This window comes from Orbicella faveolata, unplaced genomic scaffold (assembly GCF_042242905.1).
Source record: "Orbicella faveolata isolate gen_17 unplaced genomic scaffold, um_ofav_v1 contig_46, whole genome shotgun sequence".
Lineage (NCBI taxonomy): Eukaryota > Metazoa > Cnidaria > Anthozoa > Scleractinia > Merulinidae > Orbicella > Orbicella faveolata.
This window is the reverse complement of record NW_028301576.1, coordinates 4,467,501-4,487,983: the sequence shown is the minus strand read 5'-3', so window position 1 is coordinate 4,487,983 and position 20,483 is coordinate 4,467,501. Positions and strand designations below refer to the sequence as shown.

General features: G+C 39.1%; 1 protein-coding gene across 1 annotated transcript in view; it reads left to right on the top strand.

Moving 5' to 3' along the window:
• Positions 1-20,483, top strand: part of LOC149098041 (uncharacterized) — a 104,378-nt gene that overhangs the window by 961 nt on the left and 82,934 nt on the right. Inside the window, exons 2-12 of the mRNA XM_089277609.1 lie at positions 440-619; positions 3,825-3,900; positions 4,296-4,473; positions 5,302-5,361; positions 10,416-10,520; positions 10,620-10,766; positions 11,646-11,708; positions 12,311-12,425; positions 14,517-14,688; positions 18,458-18,720; positions 20,168-20,331. Of these exons, the coding sequence (XP_089133735.1) occupies positions 440-619; positions 3,825-3,900; positions 4,296-4,473; positions 5,302-5,361; positions 10,416-10,520; positions 10,620-10,766; positions 11,646-11,708; positions 12,311-12,425; positions 14,517-14,688; positions 18,458-18,720; positions 20,168-20,331 (1,523 nt within the window). The remainder of the gene's footprint in view (positions 1-439; positions 620-3,824; positions 3,901-4,295; positions 4,474-5,301; positions 5,362-10,415; positions 10,521-10,619; positions 10,767-11,645; positions 11,709-12,310; positions 12,426-14,516; positions 14,689-18,457; positions 18,721-20,167; positions 20,332-20,483) is intronic.

Genomic DNA, 20,483 nt, shown 5'->3' with positions numbered 1-20,483 from the left:
TAATAATAATAATGATAATAATGATAATAATAACGATAATAATAATAATAATAATGTTAATAATAATAATAAAGGGCATGGAGTGAACTACAAAAGATAACCTTGCTGGGTACAGTACACATTTTGAGGAGGGTGCTATGAAGCTAAAAACTGGCTATCCCTTAGTGCCACATCACCATGGTTTGGTCTCGGCCCTAAGGACTCTAAGCGAACATTACGTGAGGACGATAGTAATAATGATAATAATAATAATAATAATAATACCGTAAAATTGAGCTAATCAAGCTACACTTAGTGAATAAATATCAGAGAAAATTGTAGTTTTAACAGTTGATAATAGCTAGTAAAATTATTAATTTTGCCTTACCGGTTTTTAATTCGAGTATTAAAAGCTGCTGTTACCATTTTTGCTAATCTTTGGACCCTGCTTTTATTTCAGGAGCACGAGAGATTGAACTGGGAACTAATACGTCACTCCTCCGGGCATTGAAATACGCTACAATCGGTACCATCACGATTCATTTGATGTCGTGTGCGTGGTATTCTCTGGCGTGTCCCAATATAGGAGCTGCTGAAATGTCATGTGACGCCGGAAGCTGGGCGGTGGAACTTGACACAGGTAGATCATGCCATGTAAGGCTGACTTATGCTGATAATTATTAACCCTTTGAATACCAACTGCGCATATATGCGTAATTAATGGTCCTGCTCTTTGTACCACTTGTGACGTCATCAATTTAAATGTCATCAGATAGTCTTGATAAGCAGATAGTAGCAGTAGGCTAGGCCTTTCCGCACAATGGTCAGGTTTAGATATCGACGACATTCCGACGTCGGAAATCGAAAAACAACGTCATCAGTTTTGGTGCAAAAACGGTGGTAAAATGGTCCACTACGCCTATGATTGATCAAGGTCCATTTCTAGGCTTCGCGACGTAATTAATATCCAACTTTTCACAGCAGCCAGAGAGAACATACAATGCAAAAGGTAGCCAGTGTAAAAGGGCCGAGAAAAACAGAAAGGAAAGCGGCAACAAACAAATTGAGAACGGTTAATGGCAAAAAAAAAAAGTCCAAATTTTGGCTCATGCGCATGCCCGAAATTGAAATTTTGCTCAATTTTGTACCTAATCCTCGAAAAATCTCCCCTTTTAGGAAAAAAAAAAAACTTTCTTAGCAAAACTTAGGCTTATTTAGCGTCATGGCAGCTAAAAAACCTGACTAAGCAGTTAAAAACGGTATTTTTTGGCGAAAGTTTGGTATTCAAAGGGTTAAGCGCAGACAGTGGGCAAACAACAAACAAATCATGATTAAGCGGTTTGAGAAAATGAATGCACGAGTTTTGGTTGGTCTAGCCAGAGAAAAGACAAGTAGGTGTCCCTTTAAGGTTGTGACCACTTGTGGCAGGAATGTGCCTGATATGCCTACCGGAATTTCACTGAAGTTCAAACAGACTTTTGTGTCAGACTTTTAAAGCAGCATACCCGCACCTCTTCCAGACCTGTATTTTCATTGGTTCTGGTAACCTGTAGCTTCTATTGTTTCAAGAGATAGTGGCACTGTTTGGATCGTTTATGTATTGTTTCGTGAGCCAATAACAAACGGTGTTTATTTCATAATTTATGCATTATTAACTTTAACTTTGTAAATGCAGAATAGTTATCGTTTTTAGACGTGGGCTCCCTGTTAAAATATCTTTTTTAGAATGGGTACACTGCAGCCGATACGGAACAAGGCTGAGCTTTTCGCTTTACATAACAATACCCGTTGAAAGAGCTTCTACAGTATAACCAAGGAGCAAGTAGATTACATATCTTAAATCAGCCAAACCAGAGGGCCGTACTATACCAAGCGTAGCCAAGGGCCAAGGACGACATTTCCCCAAAATTAAAGGTCCCTGGCAAGCTCGATTTATGATTTATCTATACCATTGTACGTCTGAAATCTTTCTTAAAAAATTCCCTCGGCCACAGACTGGAAAGACCTAGCTAGGTCGCTTTCTATTCAACCGAAAAATCCGTAAGGGGAACAGATAGTTTGGAAATTTCATGGGAAAGTCCCCAGAAAATCCGAAAATTGTCGAATTTCCGAGAGGCGAACAGTCAATTAACTGAAAATTAAGGAAATTCAAGGGGGTGGGAGGGGGGCGGGGGGGGGGGGGGGGATAAATGGAAAGGAAATTCCCGGTAAGAAACTTCGCGAGGTTGTCCTGTTTTTCGGAAATTCCATTCGTCACTGGGAATTTCCGGAAATTCAAAACAAAAATTTTCATGAAAAAGAAAGCGCTCCTAATTAAATTCAAGCACGCAGTTCTTATTGACAGCTTACTCACTTCTGAAGTTTGTAAAAAAGAAGGGACAAGACCTTGGCCTGCAACTTTTATCGCCGATCGAGTAGTAACTTGGACTTAAACTTTCTATGCCGTACGTAATGTTTCTTTATTAAATCCATTTTGAAATCACTGGTTATCCTTGCAATCTGATTGGCTCTCAGTGGTGCGATTTATTCACGAATCGCACTATTTTTTGCTCCAAATCGCATCTTTTTCTCAGCCAATGAGAATGGGACAGTAAAACAAAACAACTAATCAGATTTCAAGGTTAGTTTAAAGTAATCAACAAAATTTCAGGAAAATGAAAGGCAAAAGGCCACTGTGTGGAGAATTTTGCAACTATTATTGCCAAAACTTTGTTGTTATTGTAGTTTTTTTCCAAAAAAATCGACGAATTTAATTAATTACAGTTTCTGAATGACGATTATGAGCTCCTTCAGGCTGAAGACCTACTTTAATGGAAGTTTCCAACTTCCAGTGTCCATTTTGACGAATATTTTGGCGATTTTTCTTCAACATCTGCTCAAGATCCGTATGATACCGAGTCCAGTAAAACATAAACAAATGAAAACCACACAAAAACAAATTCAGAGCCATATCAAGAAGGTAGATGTTTCCAGGTTTCCGGTAGTTTCAAACGAAGCAACAATAGAGCTCAACTCTGTCGCTGTGAATAAACATGGTCAAAATACGCCACACTGCACAAAATAGTGAATGAATGAACGTCTTGCAAAGCCCGTGCCAGTTCCGCCATCTTGGAAATATCTTAGAAAAAATGTAGCCGAAAGAACTTGATAAGGTCCTGAGTATTGAGTCCTACGCCGAGGTCACAAAAAGAAACAGAGATGATAACGAGCTGGACTCCCTTAAAATCATGCCATTGAACGGTATTTAAAAGGAAAAAAACGTACTATCCACTGGACATCGTGCACTCGAGGGAGTTTCACAACTCAAAAGAAATCGATCGCAGAATTACACAGGTATGCACCTCTAAATTCCTTCTCCAAAGACAATAAAAAATCTCAGCCTCAACCACAGAAGAAAGGAAGGCCTTCCATAATTGATTCAGGCGACGAGAATTGAACTTTTATCCCTGAAGTACACTATTTTCGTTCTGACTTCAGAACTGCTTGTTTCTTTGTCACGCTCGAATAAGTTTTCGTCACATGACATCGTTTTGCATACTAAATGAGACGTAAAGGCATTTCCGGTTCCGCTTTTTTTAACAAACCGGCTACTGAAACGGTTCACCAAAAATCTAAATTTAAGGAGATAAAATTGTGCGATTTCAAAATGGATTTAATAAAGTGGCAATTGAACTTCGGGTCGTGCAATTTTGGTCTGAAATCATACGCGTGATTTCAAAATCGAACGAGCGCTGCGTGCTCGTTCGATTTGAAATCACAAGTATGATTTCAGACCAAATTGCACTCCACTCAGTTCAATTACCATTATTTATTGTTTGTTCTTACGAGCTCGAATTTTATTTTAGGAATCGAGCTTCCTGACGTTAGAAGACAATACGTTCTGTCACTGTACTGGGCAACAGCAACCGCTACCTCCACTGGGTAAGTTTTAACAGACAAATTATTCATGCACTTCCAGCGTCAGGAGTGTAAAGCAGACAACCCACCCAAGCGCCCTCTCTATTTTCACTGGCTCGAGTCAAGTTTTGGCTCATCAATCTGCTTCCGAAACTCTTAAATAATCATGCTAGCTGACCATTGGCAACTGATCGATCGACGCGATAACAACCAGACAGGCAGGCAGACAGACAGACAGTCAGAAAGTCAGACAGTCAGACAGGCGCGTAGTCGATAGACTCGTCGTTGAGACTGAAAGTATTAAGAAACTTGTGCTCCCAGGCTGAACGCGTCCGCTAAAGAAGGTTGTCATGTCTCGCATATCATCAAGATTAAAACCTCCTATTTTAATCTCATTCATATTCCATATACGATTACAGCTACGGAGATCTGCACGCTGTTACATTACAAGAAAAATGGTTTTCCATATTTGCCATGTTGGTGGGCGTAGGTTTGTTTTTTGGGTTCATTTTGGGTGGAATGGCGTCCATGTTGACCAACTTGGATTCACAACGAGCCAGATACACCCATCACCTTGACGTCATCAAAGACCACATGGTATGTTACATAATTATTGGAGGGTTTGAATACGGGCGCTGGAATCTCAGGTTTTAGTTACATATCTGTCAACGTCTCAGTTATCAGTTAAACATTTCTCAGCTTTCAGTATAAATATTGAAGATCTCAGATCTCGGCATCAGTTAAAAAAAGCACGTCATTTCTCAGCTAACATTTAAAAATTTGCCCAAGTTTTAGATGAGATGGGAAGTGGTGTGAGGCATTGCTCGCCTCCGACAAATGTGGCCCGGGTTCGAACCCGGCCCGGTGCCATATGTGGGTCGAGTTTGCTGTTGGTTCTCACCTTGCTTCAAAGATCTCTTTTTTCGGGTTCTCCGGTTTTCCTCCTTTCTTGGGCAATTGATCAACAATTATACTTGCAAACCCGAGTTTCTTGTCGGCGGGGTAAAATTTGGTGTTATGCGAACTGAAAACTAACAGCAAGAAGTTAAGTAATTCGGCAAGGTTAACTTTCAATTTGCTTACTGCCGGGTACGGTCGGAACAAATGTGAAACACGATGGGAATTAGATAGTTTTGTCAGTGATTTCTGCATGCCGCTTAGACTTGCCACAGGTCAACCTTTTCTCAACTAACAGGCCAAGGAAATATTATTGGAAGGGACTTCTAGAAAGTCTGCATGTCACTACATTGCCGCCGATTAGACGATGCTTCCTTGGCCAATCAGACTGAGACGTCTATGTCAATAGCGAGGGGTTGTGTTATTATTTTGGCAGAAAGTACACTTATAACCGCCATCTTGTTCACAGCCATGTTAGTTAATTTACGGCACATCTATTTCTATCGATACTTGCCTTTTTCACTGCAGCGTGATATGAAGATATCCCCCGATATACGTTACAGAGTCCTGGCTTACTACGAATATCTGGTAAATAAATTCTTACTTTTATTATCAGGCACTGTACTTAAATTACTAAGAAACTGCAGGGCAAAACTACTTGTATTCCATTTACTCTCGAAGTACGAGACATAGCAAAGTCCCGCTATAGCTAGAAAAGTTAACTTGAACTATTTTTCTCAAAATTCGTTAACAATTCAAAAGGAAATCACGACCATGACGGTGTTTGGATATCTGATCTTAAAGTGCCACTAACCCCCAAAAATTTTTTTCCTTTAATAAAATCTACTAGTTTCCCTGATTACTTCAGCGAAAAAATTATCTCGATTGATAAAATCCCTGCGTTTCTACAAGCGTTTAAACGTGTAATTTCGATGTTCACGACCGCGCAAAGTGGGATCTGGGTCGGGCTACTAGTGACGTCACTTCGGGAACCCGGCTAAAACACTCAAGAGACTTTTGACTGAGCTTCGAGGGCAGTCAGAACATTTTCGGGGTTTTTGTGATTCATATTTTATCAAAACTGGACAAGAACTTTAAGTGAAAGAACTGTATCATCTAGCATTACAATTCGGAGTCTAGTAGCTACGATTTGGACGGCTGCGAAGTACATATTTTTTTTCCTTTTCGAAGTGCGGGTCGCCAGTCGAGATCGCCGCGTTGTATAATTAGCCGGAATCGACAATTTGCCGGTCCATTTGGGTTATAAAGGTAAAACAATGACTGAAGAGTTAGCTTACAGCTCTTAAAGGGTTATAAAGATGTCAATGAACACGAAGAGTTGGTAATTTGACTTTACAGAACGTGTAAATTTCGGAGTGACAAAACACTTTTACATTCAAATATTAATTTCCCCCGAAATACAAGTTAAAATGCGATGCAGTCGTAATCCAGTCCTGCCTACTTCTCCAGATCATTGATTGAAAATAGTTTTAACATAAGAGATAAGTAGAGATGTCGGCAAACAATATTCGAAGGTGAGGTAACTTTTCGCTTCGTTATTGTCGCCCGACCGTAGAATATGCACATTCAATCACTGTGTACGAACACGAGCTACACAAATTTGTATATTCCGTACTAGTGAAATCATGGAAAATCCTTCGACAAGATCTTGAAAAGAGGTTCTGTATACTTCCAGTTAAATGAATACATTTCTACTTCACTGTTATTTTGAATGAAATGTCCATTTTACGCACGCTAATAACCTGGGAGTCGTCGTCGACTTCTTAGTTTGCGTTTCGGTTGACATTCTTCTTTCAGCACAACAATCTCCGTCGATAGCTATAGGGTCGAATCTTAATCGTTTGTTTCACTTTTCTCGTATATTTATAAATGCTTGATCCATTCTAAGTTCGTAATTTAGATGTATTTCGTTCCTCGAGGACGAAACTCCAAGAGCAAAACAATTTTGTATTCGGAATGGCCATTGAGAAACACGGCCAGATTACAGGCGACCCCCGGCGTGCGGTTGTTTTTATTAAAATCCACAAATACATAGCTAGTTCACCAGTTCGAAACCTCAACAATCTTCTTCGCGTCGTTGTAGAACGTGGGTTTAGTTTACTATTCGTCTAGACAAGTCAAGTCTCTATTTCAAAACGCGATGCGTTTAATTTACCGTATAATTTCGTTACCTATAGTTTCGTCTGGGACTTGCGTCGGAGGATCGTTTGCGCTCGAAATAGTCAGATGGCTCGCAGCTTATCCCAAATTCGTGTCTTATGCAGTACCTTGACAATTTCAAGCTTTCCACTAGAGATAGAGAAGAATATACAAGCCATGAAAATCTCTAGGTTTTTACAGTAGCGGCGAACCCGAGATCGAAGAAATCCTCAATGGCTCCCCGGCGTTAGCTTCGCACAGATCAACCCACTTCTTTGGTCTTTTTCTCGTTTCTGGCAGAGTTTCATCGAGATAGAGGTATTGAATGAAGAGGAATACTCTATTCTACGGATCCTGTATTACTACAGCCTCCAACAACATATCTTCCTTGCCTTCTGCAGCGATTTTGACACACACTATCGCATGTTCGCATACATTCTTCTCAGAAACAAAATATTGTTATTCCCGAAGTGACGTCAAAAGCCAACTCGTCCCATTCTCCGCTATTCCTCGGTCGTGAACATGGAAAAGGGCGAATTCGCAAACTTTAAAAATTCATAGAAAATTAACGAAAATAGCTAAAACGATAATTTTTTCGCAGTGGTGATCAGGAGAAAAGGGAAATTTATATTAGCGAAAAAAAATTTGGGGGGCTAGTGGCACTTTAATTAGCATAGATTTTTACGATTTTATTTCTCCGTTTTCTCCTTAGCTTTAGTTTCGATTAGGAAGATACATCAAACATTCAAGACCGTGTTTGACCACATCTCCAAACACCTCGAAGTTACTCAAAGTTTGGAAATGTGGTCAAACACGGTCTTTCGTGTGGAATGGCAAATGCAAATACAATGGAACCCACCTCTCCTCAGTGGCCAGTTTTCCAAAATACCAAAAGTTTCCAAGTCAAATAACTATATTTGGAACCTCTTGTAAACGATCGCGACCACTCTTAGAGCTAAAAGTTAGAAATTTTCTTTTGTTTTTAACCCTCCGTAAGCGACCACTTGACAGATAATTAATAGAGCGAAAACTGAATAATAGGGTGTAATATTATTGCATTCCTGGGTAGTACCGGATTTTTCGCGAAATTGACTTTTCACATGAAGAACACATTTAAGAATTTAAAGAAAAAAATGCGCACACACTGTACTCTATCAAATGTCTCAAAATTACCGTATGCTAATGACGCAAAATTCTGACCCAATATGGTATAAGCTCTCGTAAGCGACCACCTAGGCTTGACAGTTTGGGTGGTCGCTTACGGGAGGTTCAACAATAAAATTAAATCCAAGTAAGTGACAATTATTGTACCTGACATGGTATTCAGGAATCTCCATTCACAGGTTACATCTGTATGTATTTTTCATTCCTTTACCAACAGTTACTAGTATATGCGAGATGTTTGAAGTAATAATATCGAACATGAGAGACAGTGTTTCATCGGGATATTTTTGACGAAATTCGAGTTGTTTGGATAGCCGACGAAACACTGTCTTGAGTGTTTGATAAATCTTCTCAATCGAAGCAAAAACTAAGGAGTAGGCGGAAAAGTAAAATCGTCGAAATCTAAGCTAATTAAGACCGGGTACCTAAAGAATACGTGTACCTTAATGCCAACCGTTTTCCTACGACATGGGAAAACGAAATTTGAACTTCCAGTTTCGTTTTTCATTTATCCACGCCATCGGAAAAGGGAATTCGAACTTTTATTTTCGTTTTTCGTTTTCCTACTACATTGAAAACGAAATTGGAACTGCTATTTTCGTTTTTCGTTTTCCCATGACTTCTTACAACAGAATTACAATTGCCATTTCCGTTTTTCCTCTTCTATCTTTGTAAGACATTGAAAAACGGAATTTGAACTTCGATTTTCGTTTTTCGTTTTCGTGTTCTATTATGTTATCTCAAGACAGTAGCCTATTAAGCAGACGCTTGCGCTCTTTGGCTTGTATATATTTTTCCTTCCTTACGATCCTCAAAATGGACGTCATAGCTAACTGTACGTGATTTCCTGACTGTACATGCGGAATTTTGATTTCAACAAATAGCATTAAAAAAACTATGGAGCTATATTTATGGAAAACTAATATTTTCGAATTTTTCAGCTCGCTACAAACCGTATCGAGCGAGCTGACTGTTAATAAAAGCCTTCTGTTTAATAGGCCGACTACCACGATCGATATCAGCAAGGAAATTAAATTATGCGTATACTATCACAGATCACGGAATTAAATGGTTATTTAGGTCCCACTATTAAGTAAAAAAGTTTCAGGACAAAGGCTTGTCATGATCGATTTGGAACAATAGTCGAACCTCCGACATGGCACCTTCTACTTCGATATCGACCAGTCAGTGTAAAACGCAGACTGCGGACTGGAGACCGGGGATAAAATGCAGACTGAGGGTAAAATGCAGACTGCAAATGCAAGACCACAGACCTTTTAAGTATACATCGACGGTGTTATTTCCAATATCGATTTCTAACCGGAAACAGGGTTATTCGGGCTAACCGCAGTGACAGTTTTCAATGCTCCGGTTAACTCAGGTTAGCTTAAATAACGCGCCGGTTTGCCTGTTTACAGTTAGCTCTCAATGATGGAAACGGTAGCACGACTCAGTTAAAACGTCTACAGTCTGCAATTTACTCCTGATCTGCAGTCTGCATTTTTACCCTCAGTCTGCATTTTTACCCTCTGTCTGCATATTTACCCTCAGTCTGCATTTTACCCCAGTCTGCAGTCTGCAGTCTGCAGTCCCCAGTCCTGATTTTACACTAACCGGATATCGACTGTTCCATCCTCAACTGATCTTCTCTTCTTGATACCATGACAACTGAAAAACCTTGTTACACTTAGCAAACTACTGTGCAGCCCCTTCGAATCGGGTAACGGTTCTTGATAACCTTGAGAAAGTCTTCATAACTACTATTTTCCTCAGTAAGAAAACGGCGGATAAAGACTTCATCATCAAGGATGTGGTTTCCAGGTCTTTCGTTAGCAACAGGAAGTGCCAATATTCTTCCGATTCAGGTAACATAAGAAAGTGACAAAAACACAGAAACAAAAGACGAAAATCGAAGTTCAAATTCCGTTTTTCAATATCCTATATGATTGTCCAAAGTTGTGGGAAAACGAAAAACGAAAATGAAAGTTGGAATTCCATTTTCAACGTAGCAGGAAAACGGTAAACGAAAATGGAATCTCGAATTCCCTTTTCCGATGGCGTTGGTAAACGAAAAACGAAATTGAAAATTCGAATTCCGTTTTCCCACATTGTAGGAAAACGGTTGGCACTCAGGTACACGCAATCTAAACACCGTCACGGTCATGACTTCCTTTTTTTTAAACTTGATGAATTATTGATGGGTTTGGGAACTCTAGTTCCAGCTTTTTACATGTGAAGGCCACTTTGCCTTCTTTTAAGGGTTCCAAATCATGTCTAATTTTTAACAGGATTTGAGTTGCTTTTCTGATTTTTTTCAGTGGACACATAATCGTGGCGTAAGTGGAGTAGGTATGTTCAATGCTTTACCGCTGACCTTCCAAGCTGAACTATCTCTTACGATCAACGAAAAGGTTTTGGAGAAGGTATGCGATAAACTTTACACGCAATTAACTAGTTCTGAATTTGAACTCACGATACAGAGTACAGGCTAACCCTGTTTGACCATTTTTTGAACATTGCAGGCTCCTCTGTTCAGAGGTCTCAACCCTGGTTTTAAGCGCATGCTCTCTTTGGTTATACGCCCCGTGTTCTATATGCCAAATCAGATCATAGCGAGCAAGGGAGAGATTGGACATCACATGTTCTACATTCACCGCGGCCGAGCAGAGGTTTGTTTGTCTTGATGCTACATCTTTGTTTCATAGTTCTCTTTCGAACCTGGGAATAAGTCCAAAATAAGGAAAGATGGTGAGTGATCAAAATTTATGAAGTACTGATTCCGGATGGCTCAATCCGCAATACGCACCAGTGTTTCTTGTCCTTAGATTGCTGTTTTGAAGCAAACTTCTAGTAACTCTTAGAAATACAAAACGGTTTCATTTGAGGGTCGTGAAATCAAGAGCAAAGTTATTTTAAGGCCAGTTGCAACAAACGTAACAACACAATGAGACAGATGGTAAACGGAGTTATTTTTGAGTCTGCATGCGCGAGCCAAGTGGCTCATCAGGCAGGTGCAAATCTCAGGTTTCAATAGGAGTATTTTTACTCCCCCGGTCCTGGGTAGGAAGCTAGTCCATCGCAGGGTTACCCCACAGCGTTAAGTTAGTCGGTACCCATTTATACACCTGGATGGAGAGAGGTACTGTGAGAGTAAGGTGTCTTGCCCATGAACACAACACAGTGTCCCCGGCTACGATTCGAACCCGGACCACTCGATCTGGAGGTGAGAGCACTAGCCAATGAGAACTCAGTCACTGAAATAAAACCTGGTCACCGAAATCGCTCTGGCCTGTCACAAAGCACACAGACCATCCAGTGGAACAATCAAAATTCCACTCGAAACGAACGTCAGGAGAACGTGTGCGAGTCACATTTAGATCTTGGTTTTACTTCGTTCCTGATGAGAACATGTTCTCTTTGATTCCGGGCTCATTGTGAATGTAAACTAATTTACCAGAGTAAATAGGACCCTTCAATATTTGCTGGTTATCAGCCCAGGCATGTATTTAAATGATATTTATCTTGATTGTTTTATTTTCAACCTGCAGATTCTTTGTGATAATGAAAGCACAGTGTTAGTAACTCTGAATGAGGGAAAACTGTTCGGTGAAGTAAGTGAATGTCATAAAACACGTGTAATTAGGTCATGGCCAAACATCTACAGCCGAGATTAGAAGTAATGTGAAAATTTGGCAAATGTGCTTTCGGAGGTAGAGTTTAAGGGCCTTGCGACGCGCCCAGGAACTTGCATGTTTGAAAAGGGAAATAGATCTTTGGTACGATTTCTTGTAGGATTAGAGTACGAGCTAGTTGATACATAGTTGTCACTCATATTTTTCTTGGAATTAGTCGACGGTAGATATCAGGCCTTTTGGTGCTGCTTGCCTGCTCGCCTTGTCGACCGCTATCAATGACAAACATGGCAACACTTGAATTCATAGTAACTTAAACAATGTGCCATTAATTACAAGAAATCAGATAATTATAGTTTAAATTGATAGAAATAAGGCTATCATCTCAGAACGGAAAACTGGCGGAGACCGCAATGTTTACGTCTTAACGGTGCTTTGCATTTAGCAGTTGGAAAACTGTACCTTATGAAAGCTTCAGTTCGTAAAAGCTCCCAACTGAAGAAATATTACAGTTTTCAACTATAACCCACTGATGATTATTTTGTGAGATGTGTCCTGTATTTCTGTGTCATTATTTTCAGGTGAGTATGGTGTACAATCTTCCACGATCAGCGTCCGTTCGTGCTGCCACTCCGTGTGTCATCTTTCTTCTTGACAGACCAGATCTCAAAAGAGTTCTTAAACATTACCCTGAAGGTGGGTTTTAGTGCCATTTTATTCCATTGCCGTCATCTAGTACTTTGGGTTACTCCCGACTGGGATACTCTAAGAAAAGTTTGGTGGGGGTGTGCGGCCCGCTTCCCAAAACCCTTACGGCTATTTAAGACAAAAATCGACAATTTTAAATTCCGCTACGTTATTTATGATCTGACCATAGATTCGATACCTTATTTAAGACCTGGGGCCCGTTTCTCGAAAGTCTCGGAAACATTTCGGGCCCGTAAAGCCATTTTTAGTTCAGCTCTGCAATCGTAAGGATCGAGATTTTGTTATGGCTTTCCGGGCCCAAAAAGTTTCCAGGGCTTTCGAGAAACGGGCCCCTGACCCTTAAATCAATACCCTGTTTCAGACCTGCCTGATGGTTAGTTTCCTAGTCCAGACCGACGTTAAAGGTATTGTGAAGGGGTTTTGCTGATGATCTCATCGATAACTATGAAAAGCCGCTTCTAAAAACCATACCCAATTCAAGTCTTTTTAATGTACAAACTAAGGGACAAATACGTATGTCCGTTCGAGTGTGCGTAGAAAGCAAAATCAGATTTTGAAGTAGAAAAAGGCAGTAGAACCCGCTATCTCGAGCTCAATTGTCTCGAACTGCCCGCTGTCTCGGACTCAATTTTTTTTTCCCTTACTTAGTGAGAAATCAGCCTGAAAGTGTTCTTAATTACAATGTTTTTAAAATTTGTTTCAGAAATACTATGTATATTAAAAATTACTGGAGATTTAATTAACATACAATGTTTTATTACTTACGCTAAAAATAAATTTCAAATAAAAAATAAATAATTACTATTGGTCTGACATAATACCATATTACTTTAATATAAGTGCTTCCTTATTCTGGCATCCTCTTTCTTTTTATATAAGAACATGTTTTATACACCAGGCTGAATTTGTTCTTATATATCTGGTGCTTTACTGGCCAACTTTCAGTCTGATATTCTTGATCCACTTGTTCTTATAGGCGGGTGTTTACTTATCTCGAATTTATTTTCCCCCTTTGGGGTTCGAAACAGTGGGAGTGGGGGGACTACACAGTAGGTTTTTTTTGCATTCCCCGTTTCCTTTTGCTCTGTGCAAATTAAGATTATATGGATAAAACAGCTCTGTAATCGTAAGGACCGAGATTTTGTTGTGGCTTTCCGGGCCCAAAACGTTTCTGGGGCTTGCGAGAAACGGGCCCCTGACCCTTAAATCAATACACTTTTCAGACCTGCCTTATGGTTAGTTACCTAGTTCAGACCGATGTTAAAGGTATTGTGAAGGGCTTTTGCTGATGGTCTCATCGATAATGATGAAAAAGCCGCTTCTAAAAAACATACCCAATTCAAGTCTTGAGAGCAAAAACCATACCCTATTTGAAACTAAAATTACCGAAACCGACACCCGATTTTTGACCAAAACGGCTAACAAAAAATCCATATCCGCACACACCTATATAGCCCATATCAGGGAGTACCCCCTCAGTCACCGCGAAGGATAACCAGGCTTCTTTCTAAGCGCGCTTCAGTTACAAGTTCGCGAGAAAGACGCCGGTGATTTAAGAAAATACATTTTACATAGAGTGTCTTCACGTGATGTGACGTCAGCCATATTGATGTCACAAAACATTGAAGCGAAGACTATCTTGTCCTAAATCAACCACTTTGGAGTTGAACTCTTTTCTTATGTAAACACTTTATTTTACTTTGTTCCAAATAATTTATATGGCTGTCAGCCTTGTAAGTGAAAACGCTCTATTGATTACGTTTCTTTACAAAATCTTTTTAGTGTTTCCGATAGATATGAATTTCATGAAGATATGAATTTCGTTCAAATATCAATTCCAGTTAGGCGAATATTGATAGCATGGAATATTTTACCCTTGCATCTCCTTCAAAGACTTTTGTATAGCTTGTCACGTATTCCTCACTAACGAACGGCTTCTTGGAGAAGGAAGATTGCGTGACGGGGCCAAAGAGCATCTTCGCAGGTTACCAATCTGCTTGTAATTGCCTTAATTCCTTTCCTTTCCTGAAAGCTCAGAATTTAATAAAATTTTTTTTTTCCATTTCTTCTTTTCTCTAGTGGCAGAGCAGTTGTATTTGGCCGTTGAACTTCGATGCGATCTCAACCACATACAATTTGGTACTCCTGGAGAGGGCAGCAGAGCTGCGATCTTGAAAATGGAAAACAAAGAAGCTGAACAATGCCTAAGGAAAAGTGTGGTAAGGAACAACTGCGAAAAAGGAGCTGTGAGGTTTAACAATAATTTCGAAATCTGGATTATCGGTGAAGAAAAGCATATGCTTAAACTTAAGTTCCGGCATAGTTTGCACCTCTTTTTAGTGTCTTCGCGATTTTTTGTGTTTTGTTTTGTTCAAAAAATTTGTTTCAGAAATGCTGTAAATTATACATTACCATAAAGAGATTAATTAACAAGCAAAATCAGATTTTGAAGTAGAAAAAGGCAGTAGAACCCGCTATCTTGAGCTCAGTTGTCTCGAACTGCCCGCTGTCTCGGACTCAATTTTTTTTCCCTTACGTAGTGAGAAATCAGCCTGAAAGTGTTCTTAATTACAATGTTTTTAAAATTTGTTTCAGAAATAGTATATATACATATTAAAAATTACTGGAGATTCAATTAACATGCAATGTTTTATTACTTACACTAAAAAATAAATTCCAAATAAAAATAAATAAGTACTATTAGTAATATAATACCATATTACTTTAATATGAGTGCTTTCTTATTCTGGCATCCTCTTTTTTCTGATATAAGAACATATTTTATCTATCAGGCTGAAATGGTTCCTATATTTAACAATTATTCGCCGAAGGCGAGGTGAATATTGTCGTTTGCATACGCGTATGCAGCCGTATTAATAGTTTTAACAAGAAGCTTACGTGTAAGCTTACATCGATTGTGAGTCAGTTTACTCATCGAGTTCGGCAGTGAAACAAACAAGCAAAACACTACAAAAAATAAATTCATCCGGTACCTTTGTTTCATTGCTGCTGACTTCATCCACAGTTGTCATCATCGTCTCAAAATGAGTAGCTTTAGTTTGGAGAAAAACAGATTTCGGTCAATCGATCTGACTGCTGTCATCCTTCACGTAGGGGCCAAACCACCCCCCTAATGTTTCATGAAAGCTATATTTGCTTGGTTTATATATTTCTGAACCATGTTTGGCAGATGAACTTTCTTTGTTCTCCAGTTTATTTCAATTTGGAAGTTGTGACAAAATATCAGATTATGACGTCATAATTGACGACGTCACCAAAACGTGCTATAATTTTTTGTGAAATCTGATAAAAAGATTATGTCATTGGAAAGGCCTTAACTTGAGGAGTAAAATGTCGGAAACCGTTTTTTGCTATGATGATTATTTTTCGAGATATGGTAAGTTAAATATTTTTTTGTTGTCCCCCCCGGAATTTGCTTAACCATACTGTCTTTCTTAAGTCGTCTCTGTGGTTTATTTTTTTCAGTTTTATTCTAGGAGGGCTAATAATCTAGAAAAATAGAAAGCTTGATGTTGTCAAAAATCGTATGGTTTTAGAAATTTGATTTTCGGCTTTGTTAGGATGGTATTAACAGTAAAAAAACGGGTGACGTCACAGGTTATGACGTAACAAAACTAATTTTAACGCAATAATACTAGAGGAATAATTTTTTATTCCGATTTTGTTCTTTATTTTTGCTTTAGTCATCTGGCACATAACATGTGCAACATAGCTGCATTTGCTGGAACAAAATTACGGCTCCAATTTGGGGATTTTTCTCATGGGGGGGACCCCATATTTTGCAGAGTTATTTTTCGTATTTAAAAATGCCATATTTCATTTAATTTTTGTGATATGGACAAAATTTTTTCAGATTTCAACTCCCCTTGATGTGCTCTTTCGAACACATTGTAAAAAATACGCATATTAAAAACTTCAAAAGTGGCAAAAAACATGACGTCTCACTGTGACGTCACAACTTTGACATTTACTGACATTTTTCACGGAAATATAATTGGCAATAGGCCTCCTGCTCGTCTGCCAAGTTTGGTGTAGAAAGAGTCAATACTTTTTAAGTAATGTGAAATAATGTGAAATACCCAAAAACTGACGAAACATTTGGGGGGTGGTTTGGCCCCTACGTGCTTGGACAAAAAATCCTTTCAAGAACTCGGTTCAAGACAGTTGAACCCGAGTTCTTGAAAGGATTTTTGTCCAAGGATGACAGCAGTCATTTTGAAAATTATCCATCCTTTCAAACATCCTGGACTTAGAGGGATGTCTACCGAATGGATGAAAAATTCATTCATCAACGGTCCGCCATGTTTACTTGCCGACATGGCAAAGGTGGCGAGCTTAGTTGCCAGGCCTCGAAAATGTTATATAAACCGCCTAGCGCGGTTTATATAACGTCATACAAGGGATCGCTGAACCAATCAGATGGCTGGAAAGTATTTGTTGAGCTCTGAAATTATACTAAACATGTATAAATGCTTTATTGGCCAACTTTCAGCCAGATTTTCTTAATCCACTTTTTCTTATATGCGGGTATTTACTGTATCTAGAATTCCCATTATCTCGAATCTCTTTTTCTTTCCCCTTTAGCTTTTGAAACAGTGGGACTAAACTGTAAGTTTTTGCATTCCCCGTTTCCTTTTCGTTTACCTTCTTTTGCGTACCTATTGGCCTGTTCAATTCAGTCATCTTTCTGCAAGGTTGGAGCTGAACGTCGAGCCGTAGAGTGTTTTTCTTTAAAAAGTGTCGTAATTGATCATGCATTTCGTCATAACATTGTTAAAATTAGCTGCCGCAGACTACTTTGACAATGTTATGACGAAATTCATGATCAACAACAGGACAGACGCAGGAAAAACTGACGTCAATTTGTTTTTTTAGATAACAAATTGCCAAATTGTCCGCTCTCCCTCGTTAACGCATCACATAAATCATAAATTCGTGTGTCTGTCCGCTTTTTGACAATGAAAATTAGCCAATGAGCGTGCGAGAATTTCTGCAGTTATCGTAAAAAGCTCGATTTCATAGCTTTTTAAAATTTTCATCCATTCGTACTCATCTGAGGCATGCTTTGCTTGACTTTTTCTCGCTTTTCCCCGCTTTTTCCTCCTCTTTCGTTAACCTGATGACGCCACAAATTAACTAAATAAGACCACGGTCCCTCAGAACGTTTTTTGTCGGAATAAGCAGTCAAAAGATTATCTATATAAATAACATAATTTAGAGATCTGTTCGTGTTTTGAGTTTGCTATTTATTTGCCCCGATCTGTTCACTGACTAACTGGTTTCTTATCTGTCAATAGGGGTGCAACGAACAGGCATCTACAAAGAAGAAAAGGTAAATAGCTTCATTATCAGAAACTGGTATCAGATAAGTCGTACGATCTCGGCTCGATTATTTATTGATCTTTCCTCTCTTCACGTTTAACTGCTGTAACTAATACTGAACAATTCTGTAAAAATCTTTTCCACTATGCACATGGAGCTATTTTACCCATCCCTGTGATTTAGAGAGCAATATATGGTGCCGAACATGTCTTCAAAAATTGATGCAAAAGTGAGCATAAAACGGTTGTAAGTCCTGAAGTTGTAAACAGCGGACTGCCGTCAATTTAGCAGATAAACTCCATGTTGCCATGCCTCTGTCCGGTTATTGATCACATTAGATGTAAAAAGATAAGAGGTGATAGCTGAGTGTGTCACTGATGTTCTTACCATATTTTGACGTCTTTTGTGTTCTATTACTGAACAGACGCACGGCAACTAGGAAATGTTTTATATAATATAGAAACAAAAAATGTCAATGACGTCCTCCATGCGTCTGTCTTCCAATGGATCATAAGTAAGAACCAATTATAACGCGAGAATAATTCGACATATTACATAAATAGGAATTCTCTCTGCTGGCTTTTGTGAACTTAAATTAAACGTGAACACAATATTGCACTCGGCTACTAAACAGTTCACTAATTAATCATTATTACTCATTCTCTTTCATATTTCAGTAGCATTCTAGGGAAATTAGCTGAATACGTCATCATGCCCGATTCCTGGTTCGGGGTGATCTGGGAACGACTAGTTGTTTCTGTTCTCCTCGTCATTTGTTTCCTGTACACGTTTGTTGCCTCGTTCTCAATAAGTTTACAGTCTCTCGGGTACGGAAAGAACACTGGTACCCAGGTTCTTCTGGTTTTTACGTACTTATTGGATATTGCGTTGGTCGGAGACTTCATTTTGAGATTTAACATGGCATCTGAGACTACCACAGGTATTGTTATATCGACGGCTCTCAGCAGCACGAGCTCTGATTTACCTGAAAAGGCTAAAAGGTTTGATTTAATGTTGACTATATGCACAGTCTTTCTCCTCTTCGATAAGAATGCAGAATTTAAGAGAGTGGTATTCGAAAGAATTTTCATATACTACTGGTAGTGTCAATCCTTAATTGCTTTAGCTTTCCTACGATTTCTCATCTATTATATGACTGAGAAAATTACTAACCCACGCTCGTTAATTGCATTAAAGTGCAAATAAAAGAATCAACGATAAATTAGCCTGCTCTCAGCTAAAAAAAAGGCAGTATTTAAAGCACAAAGGCTAGTGCAGCTGAGTAAACAACTGAAAGAAATAATTACTCAGGCTTCCGTAGGAAAGCGTGAGTCTAAAAATGCAAGCCGTTCGTCGTTGTCGTATTTGGTCGCCAAAAGGGGGTCATGGTCCAGGCGTACCTAGCGTAGTGCGAGGAAACTGGGGATGACAATGCGACAGCACTCGCTTTTCGTGAGAATGCTATGATTTGCGAAGAAAGTTTGGGAAAAACTCGAAGAAGATGTCGATCATTTTCGGAACGGGTTGCCCACGAATTATATTGCTTGACAGCCTGCCGGATAAGCAAAGTTCATGCTCGTTCTCACGAGATAACAAAGGAGCCATTTACGAGTTCAACCCACGAAAACACAGACAAAAAACAAATCACGATGCTGAGACGAACTCGTTGGGATGTTGAAATATCAAAGAATCGCCGTAAGCAAAACTTGGAAGATGAGCAAACAACATGCAATTGGATAGAGAGGATACTCAACGAAGCAACTTGAATAGTAAATATCTAAGCGTAACTCTAAGCGTAACTCTTTGTTTTTACCCGGCAGCCGGGAAGTGTTTTCAAAAAGCTAGAGACCTGGCAGTCTGAAATTATTATAGAATTTCCACGAAATAACTCATTTAATTCTTGGAACACAGTAGAATAGTAGATCTGCCGTAACTCAGTAGGTCTTGGTATCAACACTGTACGTCAGGCAATCTGTAGCGGACTCTCGTCGTCTCTCGGAAATTCATTGGTATTTCTACACAGAGATCGAGCATTCTCAGCAGGTTCGAATGGACAATTCGGTGGGAAAACGGAAAGAATTTCTGACTGCCGGGTATACAAAGTTTTTTTGAAAAAACATGCCTGTAAGTCACACAAAGCTCATCGGACAACTTGCAAACTCAAATCATTGAATAACATGCAAAGTTCACTTCATCTTACTTCGATCTACGCGACATCCTACTTTCAAATCAAACCGATGTACACTTGATTGCCATATCACCTTGATTGCTATATCACCTTATTATATGTTCACGAAAATCATTACTGTTTTAGTTTTAATTTTAGTTTACAAAAGCTCTTACAACACTGCAAGTAAAGCTTGTTGTTGTTGTTGTTGTTGTTGTAGAACTGAAGGTCATAAGAAAATCTTACAAATGGAGTTTCCTTTTCTGGATCGACTTGCTGGCCATCCTGCCAATTGAGATCTTAGCCATTACAGAGACAGTTTTCCGCGAAAGATGGCATCTTTTTGCGTTTCTTCGTCTAAATCGACTTCTCAAAGCTGTCAGGGTAAGCTGAACGTTTCCTTGATCTGTTGATGCAACTACTTCAGAAGCTAGAATTACGAGAATTTCCACCCACTAAGAGAAGCATTGTATCTGTACATTGTAACATATATACTTTTATCAGATTGTGTTTGTTGTCTGGAAATCATTTCTATC